The 21,628-nt window shown below is 36.3% G+C and overlaps 1 protein-coding gene across 4 annotated transcripts; it reads left to right on the plus strand.

Moving 5' to 3' along the window:
* The first annotated feature begins 63 nt into the window (after positions 1–63).
* LOC137276947 (WD repeat-containing protein 93-like) lies at positions 64–20,292 on the plus strand. Of its 4 annotated transcripts, XM_067808601.1 has the most exons (20): positions 64–501; positions 1,138–1,339; positions 1,496–1,560; positions 2,064–2,139; positions 3,044–3,153; positions 4,699–4,761; positions 6,482–6,547; positions 6,974–6,994; positions 8,117–8,146; positions 9,478–9,604; positions 10,481–10,664; positions 11,234–11,304; positions 11,897–11,974; positions 12,154–12,285; positions 13,705–13,918; positions 14,197–14,257; positions 14,878–15,034; positions 15,500–15,710; positions 16,220–16,346; positions 19,371–20,290. In XM_067808601.1, exons 1-20 carry the CDS (start codon positions 238–240, stop codon positions 19,413–19,415), a joined length of 2,304 nt encoding a protein of 767 aa, XP_067664702.1. In that variant the 5' UTR covers positions 64–237; the 3' UTR covers positions 19,416–20,290. The 4 variants fall into 4 exon arrangements, with proteins under 4 accessions (XP_067664702.1, XP_067664699.1, XP_067664701.1 ...); XM_067808599.1 differs by lacking the exons at positions 6,482–6,547; positions 6,974–6,994; positions 8,117–8,146 and adding an exon at positions 17,177–17,204 and having other exon boundaries at positions 70–501; positions 19,371–20,292; XM_067808598.1 differs by lacking the exons at positions 6,482–6,547; positions 6,974–6,994; positions 8,117–8,146 and having other exon boundaries at positions 19,371–20,292.
* The last annotated feature ends 1,336 nt before the right edge of the window (positions 20,293–21,628 follow it).

The raw sequence follows: 21,628 nt of genomic DNA on the forward strand, positions 1-21,628 counted from the left end.
AAAGGCGAAAATGATAATAATAATAATATAGTATAACATTTCCATAGTTGTAAGGTTAATAGTATATTTAACATTTGTTTCAAAATGGCCGACATGGTTACCAGAATTTGATCTTCAGAATGTTTACAGTTAAATTATAGCATTATTTCATGACACAGATTAATAAGTTGAAGCATCCCCTCAGCATTTTGGATTTTAATTACCGTTGTTTCCTGATACTGATAATAACAACTCAACATGCCAGTTTATCTTCGCAAGAACGTTGTGTACACTCCACCATCTATAGAAAACGTATCGGATGAAGATGAAGATGACTATATTCAAGACCCAGAACAAATACGTGATGTTTTACCACAGCCTTATCGAATGATAAACAAAATTATTAATGGGATTCTTGACGTTGTTTGGGAGGACGTGTCACAGAAAGAAAGTGCTCGAATAGCAGAACAGAGCAAGATCAGACCGCCGAAATACGATTGTGGAGTTGAAATTCAGAATCAGGTGATTTATTATTTGTGAGTCGTTTCCCTTTTATCGTATTTCCTTTCATGTATATAGACCCTTCCTCACCAATGACTGAAACTTTCTCATAAATTCCTGTCTGATCTTATGTACTTTGAAGCATCCATACTGTCGTCAGATGATTCATAGGCTACACAAATCTATATGTGGTCTATCCACAAATTTGGAGGACTGGGGATCAGAGGACTTGTACCACCACAAGATAATCGGTGTGTCATCAATGTTTCTGTGTTTGATATGAAAATACCTAATACCTAATTCTTTTGCAGAAACCAACATAAGTAATAAACATATTTTGGGCAATTTTAGCCACCATTCTGATACATGTAATAGGATCTACGTCAACATCACCTCTGCTGGTTTAAAAATAATTTCCAGGTTTTTGTTACAAACATCTATTGCAACAATTAGTGTGTAAAAGTACAAATGTACAAGTCACCCAAATATACAAGGTATGGTTCTATGGGTATTGAAGGTCAGGTTCCCACTTTAGTCTATTCACAGCTACAAATTGGTGCTTGTAAGTAAGTGACCTAGCCCTGTATAACATATTGCAAATATTTCTGCCAAAAATGGAATTGATTTTATGATACCTTATGTGCTTATTTATTTCAGACACACTGTAAAGCAACATCCTTAGCAGACAGTGGCGATGGAAGATATGTTTTCATTGGTCTACCAAATGGACTATCAGTGATGGATGCCTCTACACAGAAACCAATCACTATATGGGAAGAGGACAATATGGAGATTGTCAATATCAGATCACATGTTATGGGTGTACAGACCTATCTCATAGTCACTCTTGATGACATGGGTAAATATCAAAATTTAACATCACTGAGTTATGATACGTCAGTTTGTGTAGATTGTTTCAGATTATTGGCAGACCCATTACACATTTTTGATCACAGTAAACTCTTTTTGCTGTATTTTTGAGCTGAAAAGTTATTTGACTTTTTCTTATTTCCAGGAACTGGAAGATTATTTGCTTTTGCATTTGATTGTCTATTCATGCTTAAAGTACTCAATGAACAGGTAAGGCCCAACATATTCCCTTTCATTGACAGAATGTTTCAAAATTCACTTTTATGCTTTGCAAATCTATGAAAAGAAATCTAATACACATTGCTGAAATGAACAAGTGCCATCTTCATCTTGCTAGCACACCACTTCTTCCTTTGTACAAATAATAAATCTATCTTAGTAAATATAGATTAACAAAGAATGTGTGTTGCAGTGTGTTTACTGCACTGTCAACAGGCTGCAAAATATTTTGAAGTATCAAAACGGAATGTCTTTTGGTAATGTCTTCATTTTGAAGGAAAACCAAGTTCTGTGGATAGTCAACTTCTTTATTGCATTTGGTGTGGCATTTTCGTGCAGGTACTAACACTGTTATTGAGCAAGTGGTGATGCATCTATTGCTATAAAGAAGTTGCCTATCCATAGAACCTGGGTTTGCTTCATCTATACAACTTCTAAAATGCCTTTCAAAGAAGTCTTCATTGTAGAATGACTTTCATCTTTTTCATTCTCAGGAGAGTGGGGCAAAACATTTGGTCAGCAAATGTGAATCCTCCAATGAAGGAGACTATGCAGGAGTAGTGCTGGAAAGTAAGTGATATTATACAGGACTCCAAAACCCAGCATGATGATTTCAGTTAGACTTGGTTCATAACAAGGCCACTTGTTTGAGGCAACTCAATGGATCAGACTTAGGGACTTGTCAGAGCACTGTAGTGATGTGTAGTGTTACTCATAATATTGATCACCTTGGTCATTACCAGGGCTCTGTCATATAGCTGGAATATTGATGAATAGGATGTTAAAAACCAATAAATAAACAAACATGTGATTACTAGTAGTATAGACCTGTGAAGGTCCGGTGTAGCGGAATAGGCCTTCAGGAACCCATGCTTGCCACAAAAGGCAACTATGCTTGTCGTAAGAGGCAACTAACAGGATCAGGTGGTCAGCATCACTGACACATATCATCGGTTCTCAATTGAACAGATCGATGCTCATGCTGTTGATCACTGGATTGTCACTTATTTACAGACTGCTGCCATATAGCTGAAGCATTGCTGAGGGTGGCATAAAACTAAACTCACTCACTACTAGTATATAGATCTGAACTTAATTAAAGAAATCAGGACAAATGCACCATCTCATACTCAAATGTTTTCTTATGATTGTTAATGTTTTTCATTTTCTGATCCTCACAGCTTGAACTTTTACTTTGTGAACGACTTCAACCTGTGGCTATGTTGAACCATTGATATTATTTATCCATAGAAACTTTATCTAAGTAAGTTCATTGAAGATGTGTTCATTGTTTGAGATCAAGCATGAAAATTAAAAGCATCCTTGTCAATGTCCTTTTGTTTGAAAAAAAAGGAAAAGATATAGTCTTCACTGTGGTCCCTATATTCAAATACTACTGGGGCAAATCTGAAGAACCTTCCCTTAATTTGAAATACTGATGTGTTTTTCATGACAATTAATGTTATTACTATAGACACAAGTACAAAGGAGACATGGCTTGAGATTCACAAGCTGCCACGAGATGCATGGCTACGGGAACTTGAGGCTATCCAAGCACAGATCGCCCCCAAACAGAATTCACAGGTAGAGTACACTCTGAATGTGAAAGTTGGAAACTGCTTTTATTGTGAAAAACAGGTTGAAATCTTTTCACAAGTTCAAATCGGCTTGTATTTTGATATTCATATTCATATCATGAAACAAACTGTACTTGTTTTGCAAATTATGTACCAAAACTAAGTGGATATGCTGTTAAGAAGAGTAAGAATAATAAACAAGTTATGAAAACTGAAAGCGTGTAACCTTAGTTCAAAACAGTGGTTTCTTTCAAAACTCAGGCTGATATGCATATGAGACTGGTGATGCATGAGGTATAGCTTAAGGGTACATGAAGGTCCTGGAATCAATGGCCATAACTGTGTTAATATTTGGTACAAAATAGTAACATTATTATCTTAAATTGTAAATAAAAATTTATTTACACATTTTGCAATTTGGGTAGAAATTGATCAATACACATTACCATCCACTTGTTGAGCATAACCTACCTTTAAGAATGATTTCCACAAACTTTCACAACACATCTAGCATTGCTCTAACATGTTCAATGATGTATTAGGTTTCTGTTAATTACTAACTTTGGCACACCCTTATTTTCACAATGCCTTTTAGGCAATTTTGTTGCACAGCAATAAGTAATCCTTAGAGATAAGTCATTACACACAACTCATTTTGTTTTCTTTCAGTAATTAAATGTACATTAAACTTGATGCACCTTTTTCACTTCTTACTCCCAATCAGATGACTACATGTGGTAAATTGAGTGAAAGAGTGAGACATCATTTGCAGAGCTACAGACCTTGCATGCTTTCCAGTACACTGAATAAATTATGGTTTGTCAAGGAGGAAGGGACATTACAGCAGTCTGGACATGAAATGTTTATTATTGATACATTTTCAAACCAAAACAGCTTTGTTTATTTCATGTTACTAATACTGTATTTTAGAAATGACATATAGTCATGGCATTCCTTGCTCAGTGGATTCTGTTTATACAACCTGATGTCAGATTTCATATCCACCCAAGAACATATCTGTTGTATTATGTCTTGGAGAAGGGGGTTTGACACACAAGATTGATATCAGCAGACATTGTTGACAGGAGGATGGACTAAGACAGGAAGTGTGAAATCCTTCGTTTCACATGACATAATATGTGATGTTGATAAAGATATGACAGGGTTAGAAAAAGATATGAGTGACCTGATATTTTTTGTACTGTGAACTGTTAAGGAGCTCCATTTTCTGATCACTCATATGAATATTAATATAATATATGGGTAAGCAAGAGCAATTTGTACACGTAAAAATATCTTTAACACAGGTGGATTGTATTGGGGAATTTTCTAGTACATTCACAGAATGTTTGTTTTTGTGTGAAATATGGATTTGTTTTATTTTTAAATATTTGTCAACACAAGCAGCCACCAGACACACATATTTTTTCTTTTTCTTTCTTTTTTTCATCTAAGCAGTCTATTCTGTTATGTGCAGTATTTACACTGAAGAAATTATTCTTTCAGCCTAGGCAGTTAGAATATCTGGCTGGATAGAATTTAAATTTTACAGGAGGAAACTTCTGGTGAGGCCCAGAATACTGAAGCTCATGGCACTGAAGGGGAGACAACTCAGGTAGGCTTCAAATCTGGCCAATCAGTGAGCTCTCTGGGGTTGGTGTAGTGAACCTGTATTTACTTTGTGTAGACTAACATGGTGGATTGTACATGTATTCATTACTGAGCCTTTCTTGGAAACGAATGGAATAAACATATGCAGATTTTGCTCCTTAATATGTGAGCAATAAATTTTGAAATTATATTATTTTGTTATTTTAATGTATCATGAAGTTAAAATGCTTTGGCATATGTATGTTTACTTATAGTTTAGGCCTTATGTGGATTAATGGTTAGAATAGGTTGTCAGTAACCTATGATGGTTGCATTGTTAGTGTTTTGTAGTACTGTGACGGTTTCATCCTGGCATGATTATTTACAGAACATTGTCTTATTGTTGGACAATTTAAGTTGAACAGAAGATAAACATTTTTAACCTTGCATTTCTCAGTCATACCATAAATTACAAAGAATATAATTCAGCTCACTGGTTCATTTACCAAGGAAAATACGGAAAGTGTGGTTTTGTTGCACTTCTGACAAGAACTCACATGTGGGAGAGACAGACCACGATGAGAAACACTGAGCAAAGATAGACATTGTCTGTTTTCCAGAATCTAGAGAATACATAAAATTATGAATCCAACAAAAGTCTTGAATGATTTGTCAAGTCTAGATTGCTTTAGCACTAGGTATTGTTCTGTGCTCAATTTAAATTTTATGAAATTGATTTGTTATTGTGTACATTTTGAAAGAAGGAGGGTCTTGGTGTTAGTCTGAGATAAAACAATATTTCAAAATTGCCTGGTTCATTGTGTAAATTCAATTAAATATTTTGAAAGAATGACAATTTCTTTCATGTGTCTTTAAGTCTGTAATATGGTTTTTGTTTTGAATCAGTCAGGGAAAATTTTGAAAGTGAAAAAAGCAAGTATTTTATTTCTTTGACCATTTTAGTTTAGTGTTTTCTTCTGTTTTATGTAGCCATGAAAATGGCTACAATTTTCCTTACATAATTACATTAGATATAAGTAGATCAGACATAAGATAGATTACAGAATGAGTGTTTTTGCTTTTAAAATATTTGACAATGAAATAATAACAGTTTTAATTAGATTTTGTTAGGATCATTTGAATATGTGCCTTTTTAGATAGTTGTCAGTTTACTTACTTAAATGTATGCGGATACATTTGCTATCTAATCATGCTAATTCCTGCTAAAATTCTGTATTTAGATAGCATTGCTTATATAATAGAGATTAGAGTAGTGTGTATTTCAAGCAAGCAACACAATGTATGAAATATATTGATGTCTTTTTCTACAGTTTCAGTGTACAAGTCAGTATGATTGTTTAGTGGTGTTTTGATTAATCTTAGAACTTATATTTAACTTAGAATTTAATCTCTTTGTTTTTCAGACAGGATTTCCAAGGATCTTCATAATTTATGCATACTAGAGATTTTAGAGTTGATCTTTGTCAGTAGTATACTCAACTTACTATACTTACCTGTGGCTGAGAGAGAACATTTATTTGTGCACAGAGGTCCACTGACACTGATTAAAGAACATTTGATTCTTTCATAGTATGGTAGTTAATGTCTTGGCTTGAGACATAAACTATGGTATAGACCATAGATAACTGGATGTTCTTTGAACTTTTAGTACACAAACAGTATATATTCAGCTTTTATGTCAGGAAACAAATGATTAATTTGTCAATATGTCATCTCTTTTCAAGCTAATTAAACAGATACATGAGAAATCTCGTTCTAGCAGTGCGTCATCGGGAAAATCATCTACATCAGTAAGATATATGATTATTATCATGTTTGTGATATTACAGTAATTTTATGGTTGTGTATGAGAGTGTTAGTATTTCCTGATCTCAACTGTTGGAAACAGATATTATCTTGTAGTGTTAGATTTTCTTCACCTGACATCGGCCTGTAGCCTTCTGCTTGCTGTCTTGCATCTAGTCGGTAACTAATACCTTTCTTGGAATGCTTGTGAAGAACTTGGTAGAATAAGAACTAGTTGTTTCTTTTCATAGTTCAAGTCAAATACATATGAACTCATTATATTGTAAGCTGAATGATATTTCAGTGTAAATATTTCCTTTTATATATTGTTTATTAAGTGATACAACTTAGTAAATCCTGTATAAACGATGCAATTTTTTTTTCAAATTTCCTTCACCTTTGTGTAAAAAATGTCTGCTTTCTTCTTTTAGGATAAACAGAGAAAGAAAAAAGTAAGATAAGTTTTTGTAGATTTTAGTATTGGGTTAGAGGGTTCAGTACTTTTATTTCTATGTTCTTGTTTTTGCATCAGTTATGTTCATAGGAATGGTTTGGGAGGTTTGATCGTCATCTTGTAGTGGGAGTAACTTGATAAGACCAGCTGTTTAAAGGTACATGATTAGATTCCACTTGGAACAATATTTTGGTAAAGAGAAAACATAAGGAATGTGTGCCTCAATTAAGGACAATAGCACTGCAGCACTGCAGCCCATGCTTGTCACAAGAAAAGGTTTTTTGGTTCTGGAGGTTTAAACATATCTATTGTTTGGTTGATTACATGTCATTGTACTCCAGTGTTCATAATGAAAATCACTGCTTTCTCTTGGTCAGACCTGATTGTATTAATACACTGATTCTATGCAACTTGAATATTTGTGGTTGTATCATTGAACACAAATACTTTCATCTCTTTTTTTTGGCCTTTCATAAACACACGGTGACTTGTTCCTAACTGTTTGGCAAATCCACTTCAGTTTAATCTAAATTTAGCTGACAGTCCTATCAGGGTTGCTCTTTTGATTTAACAAAATAAACACAATAGAAACCAAACTGCCAACCAAACCAAAAATAAAAAAACAACAGCCTACCTTTACGAAGGTCATGTGATCTTTCACAGCTTAATTTCTCGACAGTACTTCAATTTTTGCTAAAGTTACAAAGTCTGATGATGTGTCTTTAGAATCTTGGTGTTGGGTTACATATTATTTGTGGTGCAATGGTACCTATTTGAAAGAAGTTGTTTGTGGGACTTGAAATAGATGTGATTCCTTCCTGTTTCTGTTTCTTGTTTTCTTTCCTCAAGTTGATGCAGTTGTAGTTTGTGTTTCATTCTCTGATGGAGCTGTGTTACATTCCACAATGGGTTATTTAGCTAGACCATTATGCAGGTCTACAAATGACTTCCAGTGGACTATTACATACAGTTTTTGCTTTTGAGGTCTTTCAGAGTTTCTGCACAGATTTTTTGTGAATCATATGCATTTAACATTTACATTATGACAACAACATCTTAATCTTGTTAAATTGTGGAACACCAAGATGGATCTCCAGTAACTGGAACTTTCAAATTTCAGCGCTCAGACTCCAAGAAAGGGCGTGGCAAAGTAAGATGAACCACTTAGTGCCCAATGTGATTCAATGCTATTCAATGCCTAGTAGCAGTCATGCTGTATTATTGGTCACATCACCTCTAGTTCCTTCTTTTTGAATGCACGAACAGAAAGCTGCATGCATGAAGTTGCATTAGTATATAGAGTTGCATGAATACATAGAAATTCAATACATCTATCCATCTGTCTCAGAAACAAACATAACTGAAACAGTATTCTCATTTCAGGATTTGATTCAGACAATGCATGGAGTTGCTTATTAAATGCTGACTATGTCTAATTTGTTACACAGAAATGCTGTTGATTATATTTATGTCTCATTTCTTTCAAATGCTTTTCTTCAAGCAGTTTAACCCCTTGCTTGCAGTTATATGTATAGTGAAACCACCAGTTGCACAATGTGGTTCCCCAGTGGTTATTCAAATTGCAATACTCTGCTGTCTATAGCTGTTAAGAGGAAACTAAATGGATCAAGCTTATGTGGCCTGTTTTTCATCATACCCTGACATAGTGGATGATGCCGATGACACCTGAGATAGTAATAGGTTGCCATATAGATGGTATATTGCTGCAGATGGTGACAAAACATGAATAGCATCAATAAAATGAGTAATTATTCTTGTGTAGGATATATTCCTGTTTTTCATTATTCATATTTTTTTCATTTATTTTGCTTCTAGTTTTGACTTTTGATATTTTTACATAATAACTGTAAACACAATCATTTTAATGGCGCCAATAATATGTTTATTCTTATACATTACTGCAATAGTCACAGATATAACCTTCCTGGTGATGGGGAGGTGGGTAGCCAAGTGGTTAAAACTTTCACTCACCACACCAAAGGCCCACGTTCAATTCCCTACGTGGGTACAATGTGTGAAACTTATTTACTTTGTGTTCCCTGCTGTGATGTTGCTTGAATGTAACTTTGCTAAAAGCAGCATAAAACAAAACTTACTAACTTTTCTGGTGACAAATACTTTTATTTGTAATGGATGTTATTTCTCTGGTTGACAAATATACTCTGAACATGAACACAAGGTTAGGTTTCCAGATGTTTAATACATGCCAAGACAACCAGGACCTGTTGGTCACTACAGGCATCAGTCTTATGCAGAGAAGGGTTACGATGCACTCATACTTTGGATCTAAAGGCCCATCCCTAATGCTTGTCATGAATGTTTCATACTGCTGTGCTGGAAGTGTTCATTAGATCCAGACACAAGTCAGTATTTGTGTAGTCTCAATACTGGTTTCAACTTTCAGGGACATCTGACATCAGGGTACAGGTGTATAATATCATAATGCTAATCTTCCTTTAGGATCGCAGTGGCTCCCCCAAGCCTTCCACTCCACCCCCAATGACTGGTAACCCAGGGGACAAGATGTCATACAAGTTCACCGCACCAACCCTGGTGCTGAAGGTTAAACCTCCTGCACCTCTTTCAGGTGAGACACTGATCTGTATAAGTTTGGTGTGGTTGTATACAGCATCACTTTATTTTTCATGTCTTAGTTCTCTGAGGCAGGTCATCAATTACAACACCAGATAAAATCTGGAGATGGCCATTACATTGCACATGTGAATGCCACGTCACTGCAGCAACTTACAGCAAAGCTGGGATAGATGTGGAAAAAGTGCAGAAAATATCCAGCTTATGGAAAGCCACTCACATTCAGCATCAAGTCAGATCTCACTTTACGATAAATGTGTGGCCTTTTTAACTTCGTTTTCACTTGACCATATTTTTAGTAGCATGTGGAAAAAATTAACAGTTTCTTTATTGTCAGGTGATTTTGGCTGTTATTTTTTTGAGACAATTGTAGCTTAAGGTGAGATCAGATATGTTTGTTTGTTAGTTCATGAAAAGTCTGTAGATAATAAGGGACCAGTTTCTCAATGCATCTCAGTGGGGCATGTTCCCTGGGATTTGTGGCTTCAAATCCCACTTTTTCCAGATTATGTTTTCTAGGACTTCACCTGTGAATCTGGGATGGAACGGATCTTCAACAACCCATGCTTGTCATTAGAGGTGACCAACAGGATTGAGTGTTCAGGCTCACTGACTTGGTTGACACGTCATCGCATCCCAATATCGTCATCATAGCTGAAATATGCTGAGTGTGACACAATTTAAACCTTACCATTGCCAATGGGCTTTATCTTAGTTGTAAATGCCTGAAACCGGCATCAGTGGGGATATCATCCCATATCTTGCTAACCTTGATGTACAGTAACATTAATAATGCTGAGCATCTGTTGTCTTCATCTGTTGTCTTCATCTGTTGTCTTCATCTGTTGTCTTCATCTGTTGTCTTCCACAGCTAACACCTCATCTTCCACATACTCTGCGTGTCAAAAGATTGACTCAGGGGAGGTAATCGGCACTGGCCAGAACCACCTCCTTTCTGCCAACCATCTGGAGGGTCGGGACACTATGTTCAACCACCTGCATGAAAACCTCCTGAAATATCTCCCTAAAGATAACAATGAGGAAGAGATAGTTGTGTGAGCATTGTGTAATAAAATAATACACCAAACTATTTCCAATTTACAGTGTAATCGTTGACCTGAAAAATCACCATAACATTTTCTGTTTTTACTCACTTTGGCTAGAAGTTTTATCTGTTTGGAGCAACTTCATGATTTGCAAATATTCACAGGAAAATATCAAATTTTATAACAATCTAAATGTTGTTTCTTTACATTGACATTTGCAATACATTTGAACTTTGAACTTTTGACTTGAGAATAGTTACCCAAATGAGTCCTGTTTCACATTTGCTTTTCACACCAGGTTCAGTGTACCATTGAAGCCTATTTTCTGTGCCATAATATTGCTGACATATTGATGAAAGGACAACTCCAATCAGTCTCATTGTGCAATAATATACTTCAACCTGAATGGTTACTTTGTGACTCAGTGTCCTGTTCACTAGTACAGTATTTTGTGATCCTTTAAAAGGTAATCTGAATTCAGAATCCATAGCTAATTGCCCTTGATGAATGTGAGATGGGTATAAGATACTACCCAATTTCACGGCATATATATAGAGAATTATTCTTTGTTTGTCCAGAGCCCCAACTTTCCACTTCCTGAATGCTGGAAGGATGGTGCCTCAAGGCTTGGAGCAGCCCTCTCAAGCAGGTAATTACATATAGACTTTGTAGCAGTTGTCCATCTGTTGTGTCAACACATTATGAACGATCCAAACAAGTCTTTATGCTTAATCCTACCATGACTTCAGTATATACTTTATTGTAATTGGTTGATCAAAGTCATTCAGAGGTATATGATCACGTTATATGCCTCTGATTTTTTCAACACAGTATATGTTCTCATATAAACCTTAATAACATGGCGATGGTAGAATGGAGATGAATTTACTGTGTTGGGAAATCAGAGGCATGTAACAAAATTATAATAGTTTTAATTTTTGTATTTACACTCTGCTACACTTTCAGTTTTAAATCCTAAATACAAACAAGACTTGAAGATCACAAAAATTGCAAAGTCTGAATTAGGTGATTAACTTAATAATGCTCATATATGTATCTATTTTGTGATATTGGTCACTGAATTTAATCCTGAAATAGTTTTAGAGATTCAAATTTCATGACATTTATCTTGTTATATTTTTTTCATGATATTGAATGGACATAATCCTGTACTGATCAGGGAAACACACTATGTTTGAGTGACCCTTGCTGTAACACCTGTGCGTGTACCTTGTTTACAGGGCTGCCTACCACTGTTGCTGTGTGGTGGAGTGGGGGGTCACACGTCATGCACTACTCCCTTCTGAAGACAGCCAAAGGTAGGTCCACATGCTGTGCCAGAGCTGTAGGCATGTGTTTCTAGGGAGGGATGCTACAGTTCCCAAACTATCAGAAGTAAAATAAATTTTGAAATTATATTGGAACAAAGTGATGTGTTTTATATATTTGTCACTCACATTGGTTTATAAATTAAATTAAAATTTGTTGTATTTTTCAGATTTTGAGCATAAGCCTGATGTAGTGTGGCCATTCAGCTGCAGGATCTGCTGTTCCAGCGTGTCTCCCTGTACTGTCCTCCTGGCAGTCGGCCTTGAGAACGGCACTGTTAGTCTGTGGAACAGATACCTGGGTAAAACCTGCCACTGTCAAACTTTGTTAACTTAAAGGTCACATGCAACCAAAAAAGAAACATAATTAAAACACTATTATTGCTTATTCATGACATATAACATACCTTGCTGATTGTGAAAAAACAAATAGACGAAATTATAAGTACGAATCAAAGTACAATATTTTGTACTTGGGTTTACTTCCATCGAAACAAAGCACCCGTGAGACCAAACACAGTCAGAGCGAGTGGGTGTGCACTGAACTGTAAGGAAGACTTTTCATTGGCTGGTTCATTTGCCAATAAGCTGATGGCTTGTTGTGTGTGTATAGAGATGATTGGCATTTTAGAAGTGTGGTGAGTTTTAAGAAAGGAAGATTTTTTGATGGATAGCAATTTCTTTTGTTGTGTATGATGCAACGTTTTGGTATGGATCAATTACCACTGACAATGGTATAAGAATCCATACCGAAATGTCATATCATATACAACAGAAATTATAATCCATAAAGAATGTATACAGAGATGTTGAGTATTGTAAATACATGCACTCTGCATTTGCGTTCGATCCAATCAACATATACTGAGATTGTGAACTACTGAGTGTCTGGAAACTGTCGTTCGTCCAAGTACAAAGAAACTGACAATGTGAGTTTGCAACGGTTTCTGTCCTATCCAGTCAGCTGAGAAAAATGGATGCAGTGTGTTTGCAACCCACAGACGTAATAACATGTCATGTGTACAAGCATCACACCTGCCTGTCAGTTTAATTACATAATGTCACAGAGGCAGAACTCTGGTGCATGAGCCATAAATCAATGTATTTTCTTTATGGTGTATAGCCTGATTGGTGTTAAGTTCAATCTGAATGTGGTCTGTGATTAAAGTTGTGTACTGCATATTGTCATTAGCAGAGAGGAAGGCAGACACATAGATGTCAGTAAACAGACATTGAGTTTTGTCTGTGACGGAAACAGCTTGTCACAGTCAACATATATTTTTGTTTCCAGAGACATGTATTAAAACATTCAGGTTTCAAACCGAGCAATTTTTAGCAATGAAATTAGTATTTCTAAGGGTTACGCTTTCTTGAAACATGAATGTATGGGAGCAGTGTATTTATATTACTGCAGACCCAAGATTCTTGTAATCAGAAGAAACACCTCTTGTTCTCAAACTTCGACCGCTGAAATTATCCTTGAACGCATCACTTCCTGTGTTTTACGAGTCGCCTTCCCGAATCATGATTCACCATTCCAGATTTTACGTCACTTTTTCATCAATCATCATACTGCAGGAATCTCACATTATCATTGGAATATTTCTCTTGGTACCAACAACTTCTATATTTGTATTTCTAAGTGCCCAGTAAAAAAATCCTCACTCATTTTCTTCACATGATTATATGTGCCTTTAACAAATAAACTGATTTTTGTGTAGGTATAGACAAAGGGGTGATCCGTATTTGTCAAGATGTGCCCATTGAAACGGTGAAGTTCCTGGATCCAAGTATTACACAACCAGCCAGCCAGGGTTATCCCCCTTACAGGAAGAAGAGCGACATCTGTTTGTTGATACAGTGCAGGAATGGGGCGGAGTACATCTACAACACAGAGGATGGACCATCCACAGCACCTATCTGCCTGGCAGGAGAGTGAGTGGTGGATTGCTAATCAGATCAGTCAAAACAGAACATGGATGAAAGAGTTGTTACTTACTATTTCCTTTCAAGGTTGAAGTAAATATACCTATCTGCCATGAACATATGGGAATATGGGAATGCAGCTTTTCTCATTAATGTTTGACCACTCTAGGAGCTAATGATACTGCAGTGGAAGCATTAAAAGTCTGATGTTTTGGTAATATTGTTACGACAAGAACACAGATGTTGTGGTGATATCATCCTCTACTTTCTTGTTTCCCTTCTTTCAGGCCTGACAAGGATGAGGAGAAGGAGACCATTCTTGACACAATGCCTGATGTGCCGGAACTGGTCAGACATATTTGGTTATCAGATGGCTTATTATGCAGAAAAAAAAAACATCTCTTACTCTTTTTTTTTTTGCTAACAGTTCTCCCAAGAAGGGAATATGGAGAGCTTTTAGGTTCCCAGGGTTACTTATTACTGCATAGAGAGTGAGTATGGTTTTACGCCACTTTTAGCAATATTCCAGCAATACCATGGCGGGGGAAACCAGATATGGACTTCACGCATCGCACCCATATGGGGAATTGAACCCAGGATTTCGGTTTGACAAGCGAACACTTTAACAAGGCTACCCTGCCAACTTGCACTGCATAGAGTTTGTCCTCACATGGGGATGTGCGATTGGAATAGGTGCATGTTTTTCTGTCAAAACAATAGTCGTAAATGCATTAAGGTTGGTTGGTTGGTTGGTTGGTTGGTTGGTTGGTTGGTTGGTTGGTTGGTTGGTGAAAGTCAATTCTAACTTGCATCTTCATGGGTGAAACGAATTAAGGAGTAACCTAGAATATGTGTGGAAATATACATTTTTTGAAAAATTAATGTGTAATGTTTCACAATGGGGTGATGACAAGGAATCCTTGACTCTCTTGCTCACATGTTCACATTGTTGATATTTTCCTTGACAGCTTCTGGTGGCACAACAGAATGGCTCCCTGCTACTGAAGGATGTCACCACTGGCTCCAACCTGTGTCAGATGACCTTACCCTCTACTCACCAGCTGACCAACCCATGGGAACCTATTCTGGCTTTTGGGTCAGGAGGGCAACTGTTGTATGTCAAAGGTCAGTCTGGGATCATCAGACTGGTATGTTTTTATCCATTAATGTTTCATTACAAATGCACTGGTGTGTTGTTATTTTGCAAAAAAATTTACCTGAATGAAACTCTTGGAAAGACTATTGGGGTACAATATATTTTGTTGTGTATATTTTGTGTTTGAAGCTCAATAAACTGCAGAAGTTAGTTGCTTTGTATCTATCTCTTTGTATTTTTCAAAGGTACCTGGAATATCGCTAAAAATGGCATAAAACTAAATTCTCACTGACATACATGGTTTATATCCCCTATGGATGTGATGTCAAGGGCTATAAGGGTGTTGCATTTTTATCCTGTTATTCAAGCCTGAAGTATCACTCGGTCTGGAGCCACTTGCAGAGTTAAGACAACTTTTCATACACATGAAAGGGAGATAACTCCCTTCTGTCATTCACATGATGGAAACATTCATGCATTTCATTGTTGTTCAGGTACAAAAATATCTTCAGAAGATGAATCTGAAGTGGATGGAGAGACTGAGATGGAGGAGTCTCCCCCTGAGGCCAGAAAGTCGTCTCTGTTCATGTTCCAGCTGCGTTCCTTCCCCTCCCTTGACCCATACTGGAAACGTGAGCGTGATGTTGTCTCATACCTGGTCCACACCACCCTAGAGCAGAGGCTGGAGGCACTTATGAAGGAAAGGTGAGTACATCAAGGAGAGAGTGAGTGATGCTTGTGAGTTGGTGAGTGAGTCTCATATCTGGCCCACACCATACAGGATCAGATTGATGGCAGTTATGAGGGAAACATGTTTTTAATATTGTACCTTGCATAAATTTTCAGGCAAAAACACAATTGCACTAATTTTTAAGAAAGGCAGATATTTCTGCAGAAACACAAGATACAAAAATTTAAAAACTGACATTTATTAATGTGGTAATGGTTATGAGACTTCCTTTTCAATTTGCATTATTCACAAGGATCAGAAAGATATTGCCTCAACACTGGTTAGAAAGGTATTGCCTCAGCAGTGGTTAGAAAGGTATTGCCTTAACACTGGTTAGAAAGGCATTGCCTTAGCACTGGTTCAAGACTGACCATCTCTGAAAAATCACAGGCCACTTGAAAAGAGAGGAAGCTGATGCCTGTACTCAATGTTTTGAAAGTGAAGTAATGGCTGCCAGGTAAACCAGCGATCCCTGTGACTTCAGGTTGGCACAGCAGGCCCTGCGTAAGACGAGGATGCAGATGCGGTGGGGGATGTTGCGGCAGGAGTTGGACATCATACAGCAGTCTCGGGACGTGGCCAAGAGGAGGGCTCTGTCCAGAGTACCACTGGTAGGTTCAACATCTCCACTTGAATCACTGACTTGTAGTGACCATTTTGCCCAGTAAGTCAGTAGGCTGGCAATTTGCCCAGTTGCGTCATAAAGTAATGTTAAACATTTTCCCTGATTAATCATTAGTTGATGGAACATTTATCTGGATAAATCATTGTATTGTACATTTACAGAGACAAATCATTGAGCTGTAGTGACCATTTTCACTGCAACATTTGTATTGATCATATCCCTAAACCAATGATTTGATATCCAACATGTATGATAGGTGTGTGTGGAACTGTTTATGTGAATAATTAGTTAAATGGATCATATCATGATGCAGTAATCCACAAAATATTCTTTCATGAAGAATATTGCATGGTTCATCTTTTTAATAATATACTTTCATTGTGATGGTGATTAATATATGTGTCTCAGTGACAGAAAGCTATTGTCAGATATGGAGCAGCAGTTAACATGGTACAAATATTGTTCAAACTGAAATGTTTTCAATGACAGTATATAGAATAAGTATACTGTAGAGACCATAACAGTATATCTGCATAAACCTCAATTCCATTTCATTTGAACTGTAGAATAGATTTAGTTGAGGTGTCCAGCTTTCTGTCTGAACATTTAGCATGAAGTACTTGAAGTAATTCTAGACTCCACGTAATACTGAGCTGAGGAACCTTAGATCTGTAGTTGCAGGGCTGTGACATACTGGTAGACCTACTTTTACCAATAGAAACAGACCATCTTTTAGTTTTTGGTAACATCAATGCTCGTTTTACTTGATGAAATGTTGTTCATTCCAGCTAAACATGATAGTGTCTTGTATTTCAGCGATAACTCTAGCTACCGTCAGTCAGTGGTAAATCTAACCTTGTAGTCTGTAGTGCTTGTGTCCATACCTGGCATACATACTGCAGGAGAACACCGAGTCATCCTCACCCACCCAGGGTATTCAACATACAGTCTTTTTATGATACATACTCTGGACCAAATCTTTGTGTCCAGTCCATTTAAATGATAAAAAATAGATGGCAGGTCTAATTGTTTTTTTCATGATTGAATAAGCAGCGATATCAATCAACTTAAAATAGTCTATTTATAATAGCAGCTGTGTTCTAATGTGTTTGTAGGGTGCTTGCTAGGATGAAGATGCCAGTGAAAGTGGTTCAAAGGGCTGTGAATCATAGAATGATTTTGTAGATGCCTGGATAGTTTGGGGTTTTTTTTCTTTTTTACTTCTGCCTGGATAGTTGAGGGTGTACACTTATTTGCAATAAATCAGTCTGAGAAATTGAATATATATTCTAAAATGAAGTTGATTAAAAATTTAGTATGTTCTCCTGCACTGTGTATTGCTAACTCTATTTCCTCAGTATATATCTGCCTGAAGAAACTGCTCGAGCCAAATACTCACAATATGCCAAGCTTCTTGGGCTGCAGTATCTGTGTGTTGCAACACTTTATGCATGTGGGTTATATAATTCATAAAATACTATTCATGCATCTGAAAATCATCAAACATTGTTACATGAAATTAAATATCAGAAATCTTTGTTTGGCTCCTTTTCCTGGTCATGGCAATAAGTATTTTTGGTCTCAATCCTAGATTTGAAAAATTCAAAATGTCCATTCCATTGAAATTACCTTGAATTAAATTCTCAATAACACCTGTAAATTGAAAAAAACATAATGTGATCATATGATGTTAGAGCCCAGTAAGCTTGACACATGTACACTCCTCTGCTAATATCATTCCAGTATGTTATACATGTCGTCCATGTGTATATATTTATGAATATAGTTTAGTTTTTAAACCCTCCTCCTTGTATACTCTTTTGCAAGATTCTTATATACTAGTATCCCTATTTAGAAGTTTATCTGCCTAATTCATGAATCTAATTCATTATTATCCATCAATCCCCTCAACTGAGAATACATGACAGAGGCAGTTCTGGTGGGGGAGTGTTTGTTCTGTGTTTTAAAACTGTCCTGTGCATCCCAAAAGCAACAAATATCACTTCTTGTCATCAAAATAGTCATTATTGTAATAAAACTTTGAGTAAATATTACAAGATAAACACAGTTCTTCTAAAGATCTTTGGTTCCCCTGTACTTGTGGTCAACACAACATGTTAGTTTATGTGTCACATTTCAAACTCTAGTACATAAACAATGATTGTTAGTTTGTTGGTGAAAAATAGCTGTCAGTCAATGAATCCAGGTTTTTGTGGAGACAGGTCTTTTCCTCCCTTTTTGGAATATGGAAATTTCTGTTACATGTTTCAAAGGTTTCTTACACGTTGGAAACAGAATGGATGCTTTCTCATGAAGTGCCTTGGGTCTAAGCCAAACATTTCTTGCATCTGTTTGTCCAGGCCTTGCGTTATAGTGTATTGTTTCAACTCTTACAAGTATATTCATCTAATTGTATTTTGCTGGTTGGTGGAATCCATACAAATCAGATCTTACACTCCATAACAATGCCTCTCAGGTTTATCCACAAGGAAAGTTTAATTCCTGATAAATCTGCATGAAGACTTTTATCTGAAGGATGAGCATGGAAATTTTTTCAGAGCAGCATACCTGATATATCTGTAGAAGCCACAGACTCTTCATTTAGAATAAATGTTTGAAGTTCCCCTAAAAATGCTATTGAGAATTTGTGAGAGTGTAGCCTGGTGTGTCAGAGTTACAGATCAGATTTAAATGAGATTTGGTGGAGGTACTGGGTACTTGTCTTGCAGTTCATGTAGCTAAGGATCTTTGTCAGCAGTGACTGGATCTGGTTATAAGTAGGTTTAAAGCTTAAAATTAGTCCTCATGCGCTGTCTACTGTCCTATTGTTGATAGTACTACAGGTTACTTAAACACTAAACTATTGAATCTTTAAAGTGAAATATATTGAATTGTAACCCAGGTAATCATCTGCATGAAAGACCTTGATAATTGTCTGAAGTGATGGTGTTTGTGAGACCTTCCATGTCAGCTCATGTAAAACTTTGTATTCTGTTTTTTTCTCTTTCAGAGTGCATCTACATACAAATCCACGACTTCCATCCTTCTTCTTTGAAACAGCTGACTTCATAGACTAAGTTGCAGTGGAGATACATACATCATTCCAATCCCATATCACAGAGTACCATGTACAGAAAGGATCCCACATAGGAAGACATGATCTTATGATAATGCAGGGGTCCCTTCCACAAAGTGGTTTTAGTACCAAGACAATGATAGCTTATACACCTTATCATGTGAAAGAAGTTAAACATCAAGAACTTTCTTCCACAAAGTGGTTATAAGTGTTAAGGTGAATCTGACTCTCATAGTTTGACACTCACAACCAGCGGTCTAAGCGCTACAATTGAGTTCTTAAATAGGGCCAATTCTCCTCATTCACCAAAGTCTTAAAGAAGTTCCATTCAAAGTCCTCTTCCATCATTTTGCAGAGTGATGGTAACTCAGATACTTTTACAATGATTTAAGACTGTCTTAGCACTACAGTAACCTTCTGAAAAGGCTCCATGGATCCCAGTACTGAGAAGTCTGAGAGAAGTTAAGTTATACTTGACTCAAAAGTCTCTTCAGGTTATGCTGGATTTTGATTTAAATGTATACTGGTACTCTCTTACTGAAAAAAGAACATTTTACAAAGGTGATCATCCCTTCCTGAGAATCAGTAGACTGTTGTATAAATCATTAGTTCAAATACATACATGAGCTGTTTGAATTAAATCCGTCCCAGTTTTATGCTGACATATAAAATATATCTGATTTACTTTGTTGTGTAATGTTAGTCTGTGTTACATCAACTTTAATACTTTATGTTTTCCTTATTTATTTGAAGTATTTATAGATGATATTATTGGTTGTACATATCATTACTTTCTTTGAAGGATGTGTTTTGTATATTTCTGTCTCTTATGATGATAAAAAGCATTATGACTATTTCTGATGTGTTATTTGTCACTTCTGACCTTCTGTCCCCATCTGTTTCCTTTTTTACAAACCATTGCTGTGATTTAGAATATTTTGGTTTGTTGGGTTTTTTAATGTCGCACTCAGCAATATTCCAGCTATATGGCGGCAGTGAACAAATAATGAAGTTTGGACCAGACATTTCAGTGATCAACAGCATGATCATCAATCTGTGTGATTGGGATATCATGACAAGTATCAACCAAGTCAGGGAGCCTGACCACAATTTGATTACTTGTCTATTACAAAATGTGTGGGTTGGTAAAGACCAGTTCAACCCAGTTCTTCATGGGTAGACTTCACTAGTGTGTGGAGTGCCAGAAATGTGAAGGAGCATGATTTACAACTGTTTTACATTCAACTAAATAGCCAAAAAGTCTATATTTTGGCTGATATTACAAGCCGTCATTACCGTCACACATTAAAAAATGTATGTAAATCATTGACAGTTTTTACTTACACTACTCATACCTACTCATACCAGTATGTTGATAGCGAGATTGCATAGTTTCCCATTGTGAATGGGCAGTGGCTGATTTAAACCAGGAAAATACATCGATTTTGTGAAAAAGCTGAAAATATCAAGATATTTTAAAAAGCAAACACTGTTTTGTAATTTCAGCTTGATATTAGAGTAGGTATTCCCTTTAATGTCAAACACCTATAATTTCATAAAAATTTAATGTAAGTTACCTTTTCCCAATATTTTACACTGTGATGGTAATGACATGTCAATGTAATACTGTTATTACAAGAAGAAATAAAAAATATAAATTTCAAGGAAACTTTCTTCCCAGATATAATTCACGCATTTGAAGAGTATTCAATCAGTCTATAACATTACAAAATGAGTTTGTAAGCAAAAATAATTGGTAAATTTCAACATTGTAAATGGGGCCCAAGTTGTGAAATCACCCAAACATTGATTACTGGGACATAGAACAACACACGCACGTGCACATACCCACGCGCACACTGCAGTTGCTGTGTATAGACTAGTATCAATTCTACTACGAGTCAGTTGGTCAGATGACGGATTATCACATCCCAACACAATAGAATTCGAGTTTTATGTTGTAAATGTTTTTATTTGTATTCTTTTTTACAAAGAAAATACGTTTTAAAAAACACACAATGAAACCCAAATCGAGATGATCAGTAATTTATTTCACAAAGCTATCTAACTTTACGACGATCATCGCCCCGTTCATTCAGAACGCCCACACCGCACCCTGCTTTAATCTTAACCATGTGCATCGGATTGCGGTGAAACAGACCATTCGTTCCCATTCGCACCTTTACGTAGTA

The sequence above is a fragment of the Haliotis asinina genome, chromosome 3, assembly GCF_037392515.1.
Source record: "Haliotis asinina isolate JCU_RB_2024 chromosome 3, JCU_Hal_asi_v2, whole genome shotgun sequence".
NCBI lineage: Eukaryota > Metazoa > Mollusca > Gastropoda > Lepetellida > Haliotidae > Haliotis > Haliotis asinina.

Bases quoted from the DNA above. Each gene is read 5' to 3' on its own strand.
- LOC137276947 (XM_067808601.1), top strand. From the start codon at position 238: ATGCCAGTTTATCTTCGCAAGAACGTTGTGTACACTCCACCATCTATA. The intron at 502-1,137 runs GTGATTTATTAT...TATTTATTTCAG, and splicing joins GAGTTGAAATTCAGAATCAG to ACACACTGTAAAGCAACATC. The intron at 6,548-6,973 runs GTAAGATATATG...TTCTTCTTTTAG, and splicing joins CGGGAAAATCATCTACATCA to GATAAACAGAGAAAGAAAAA.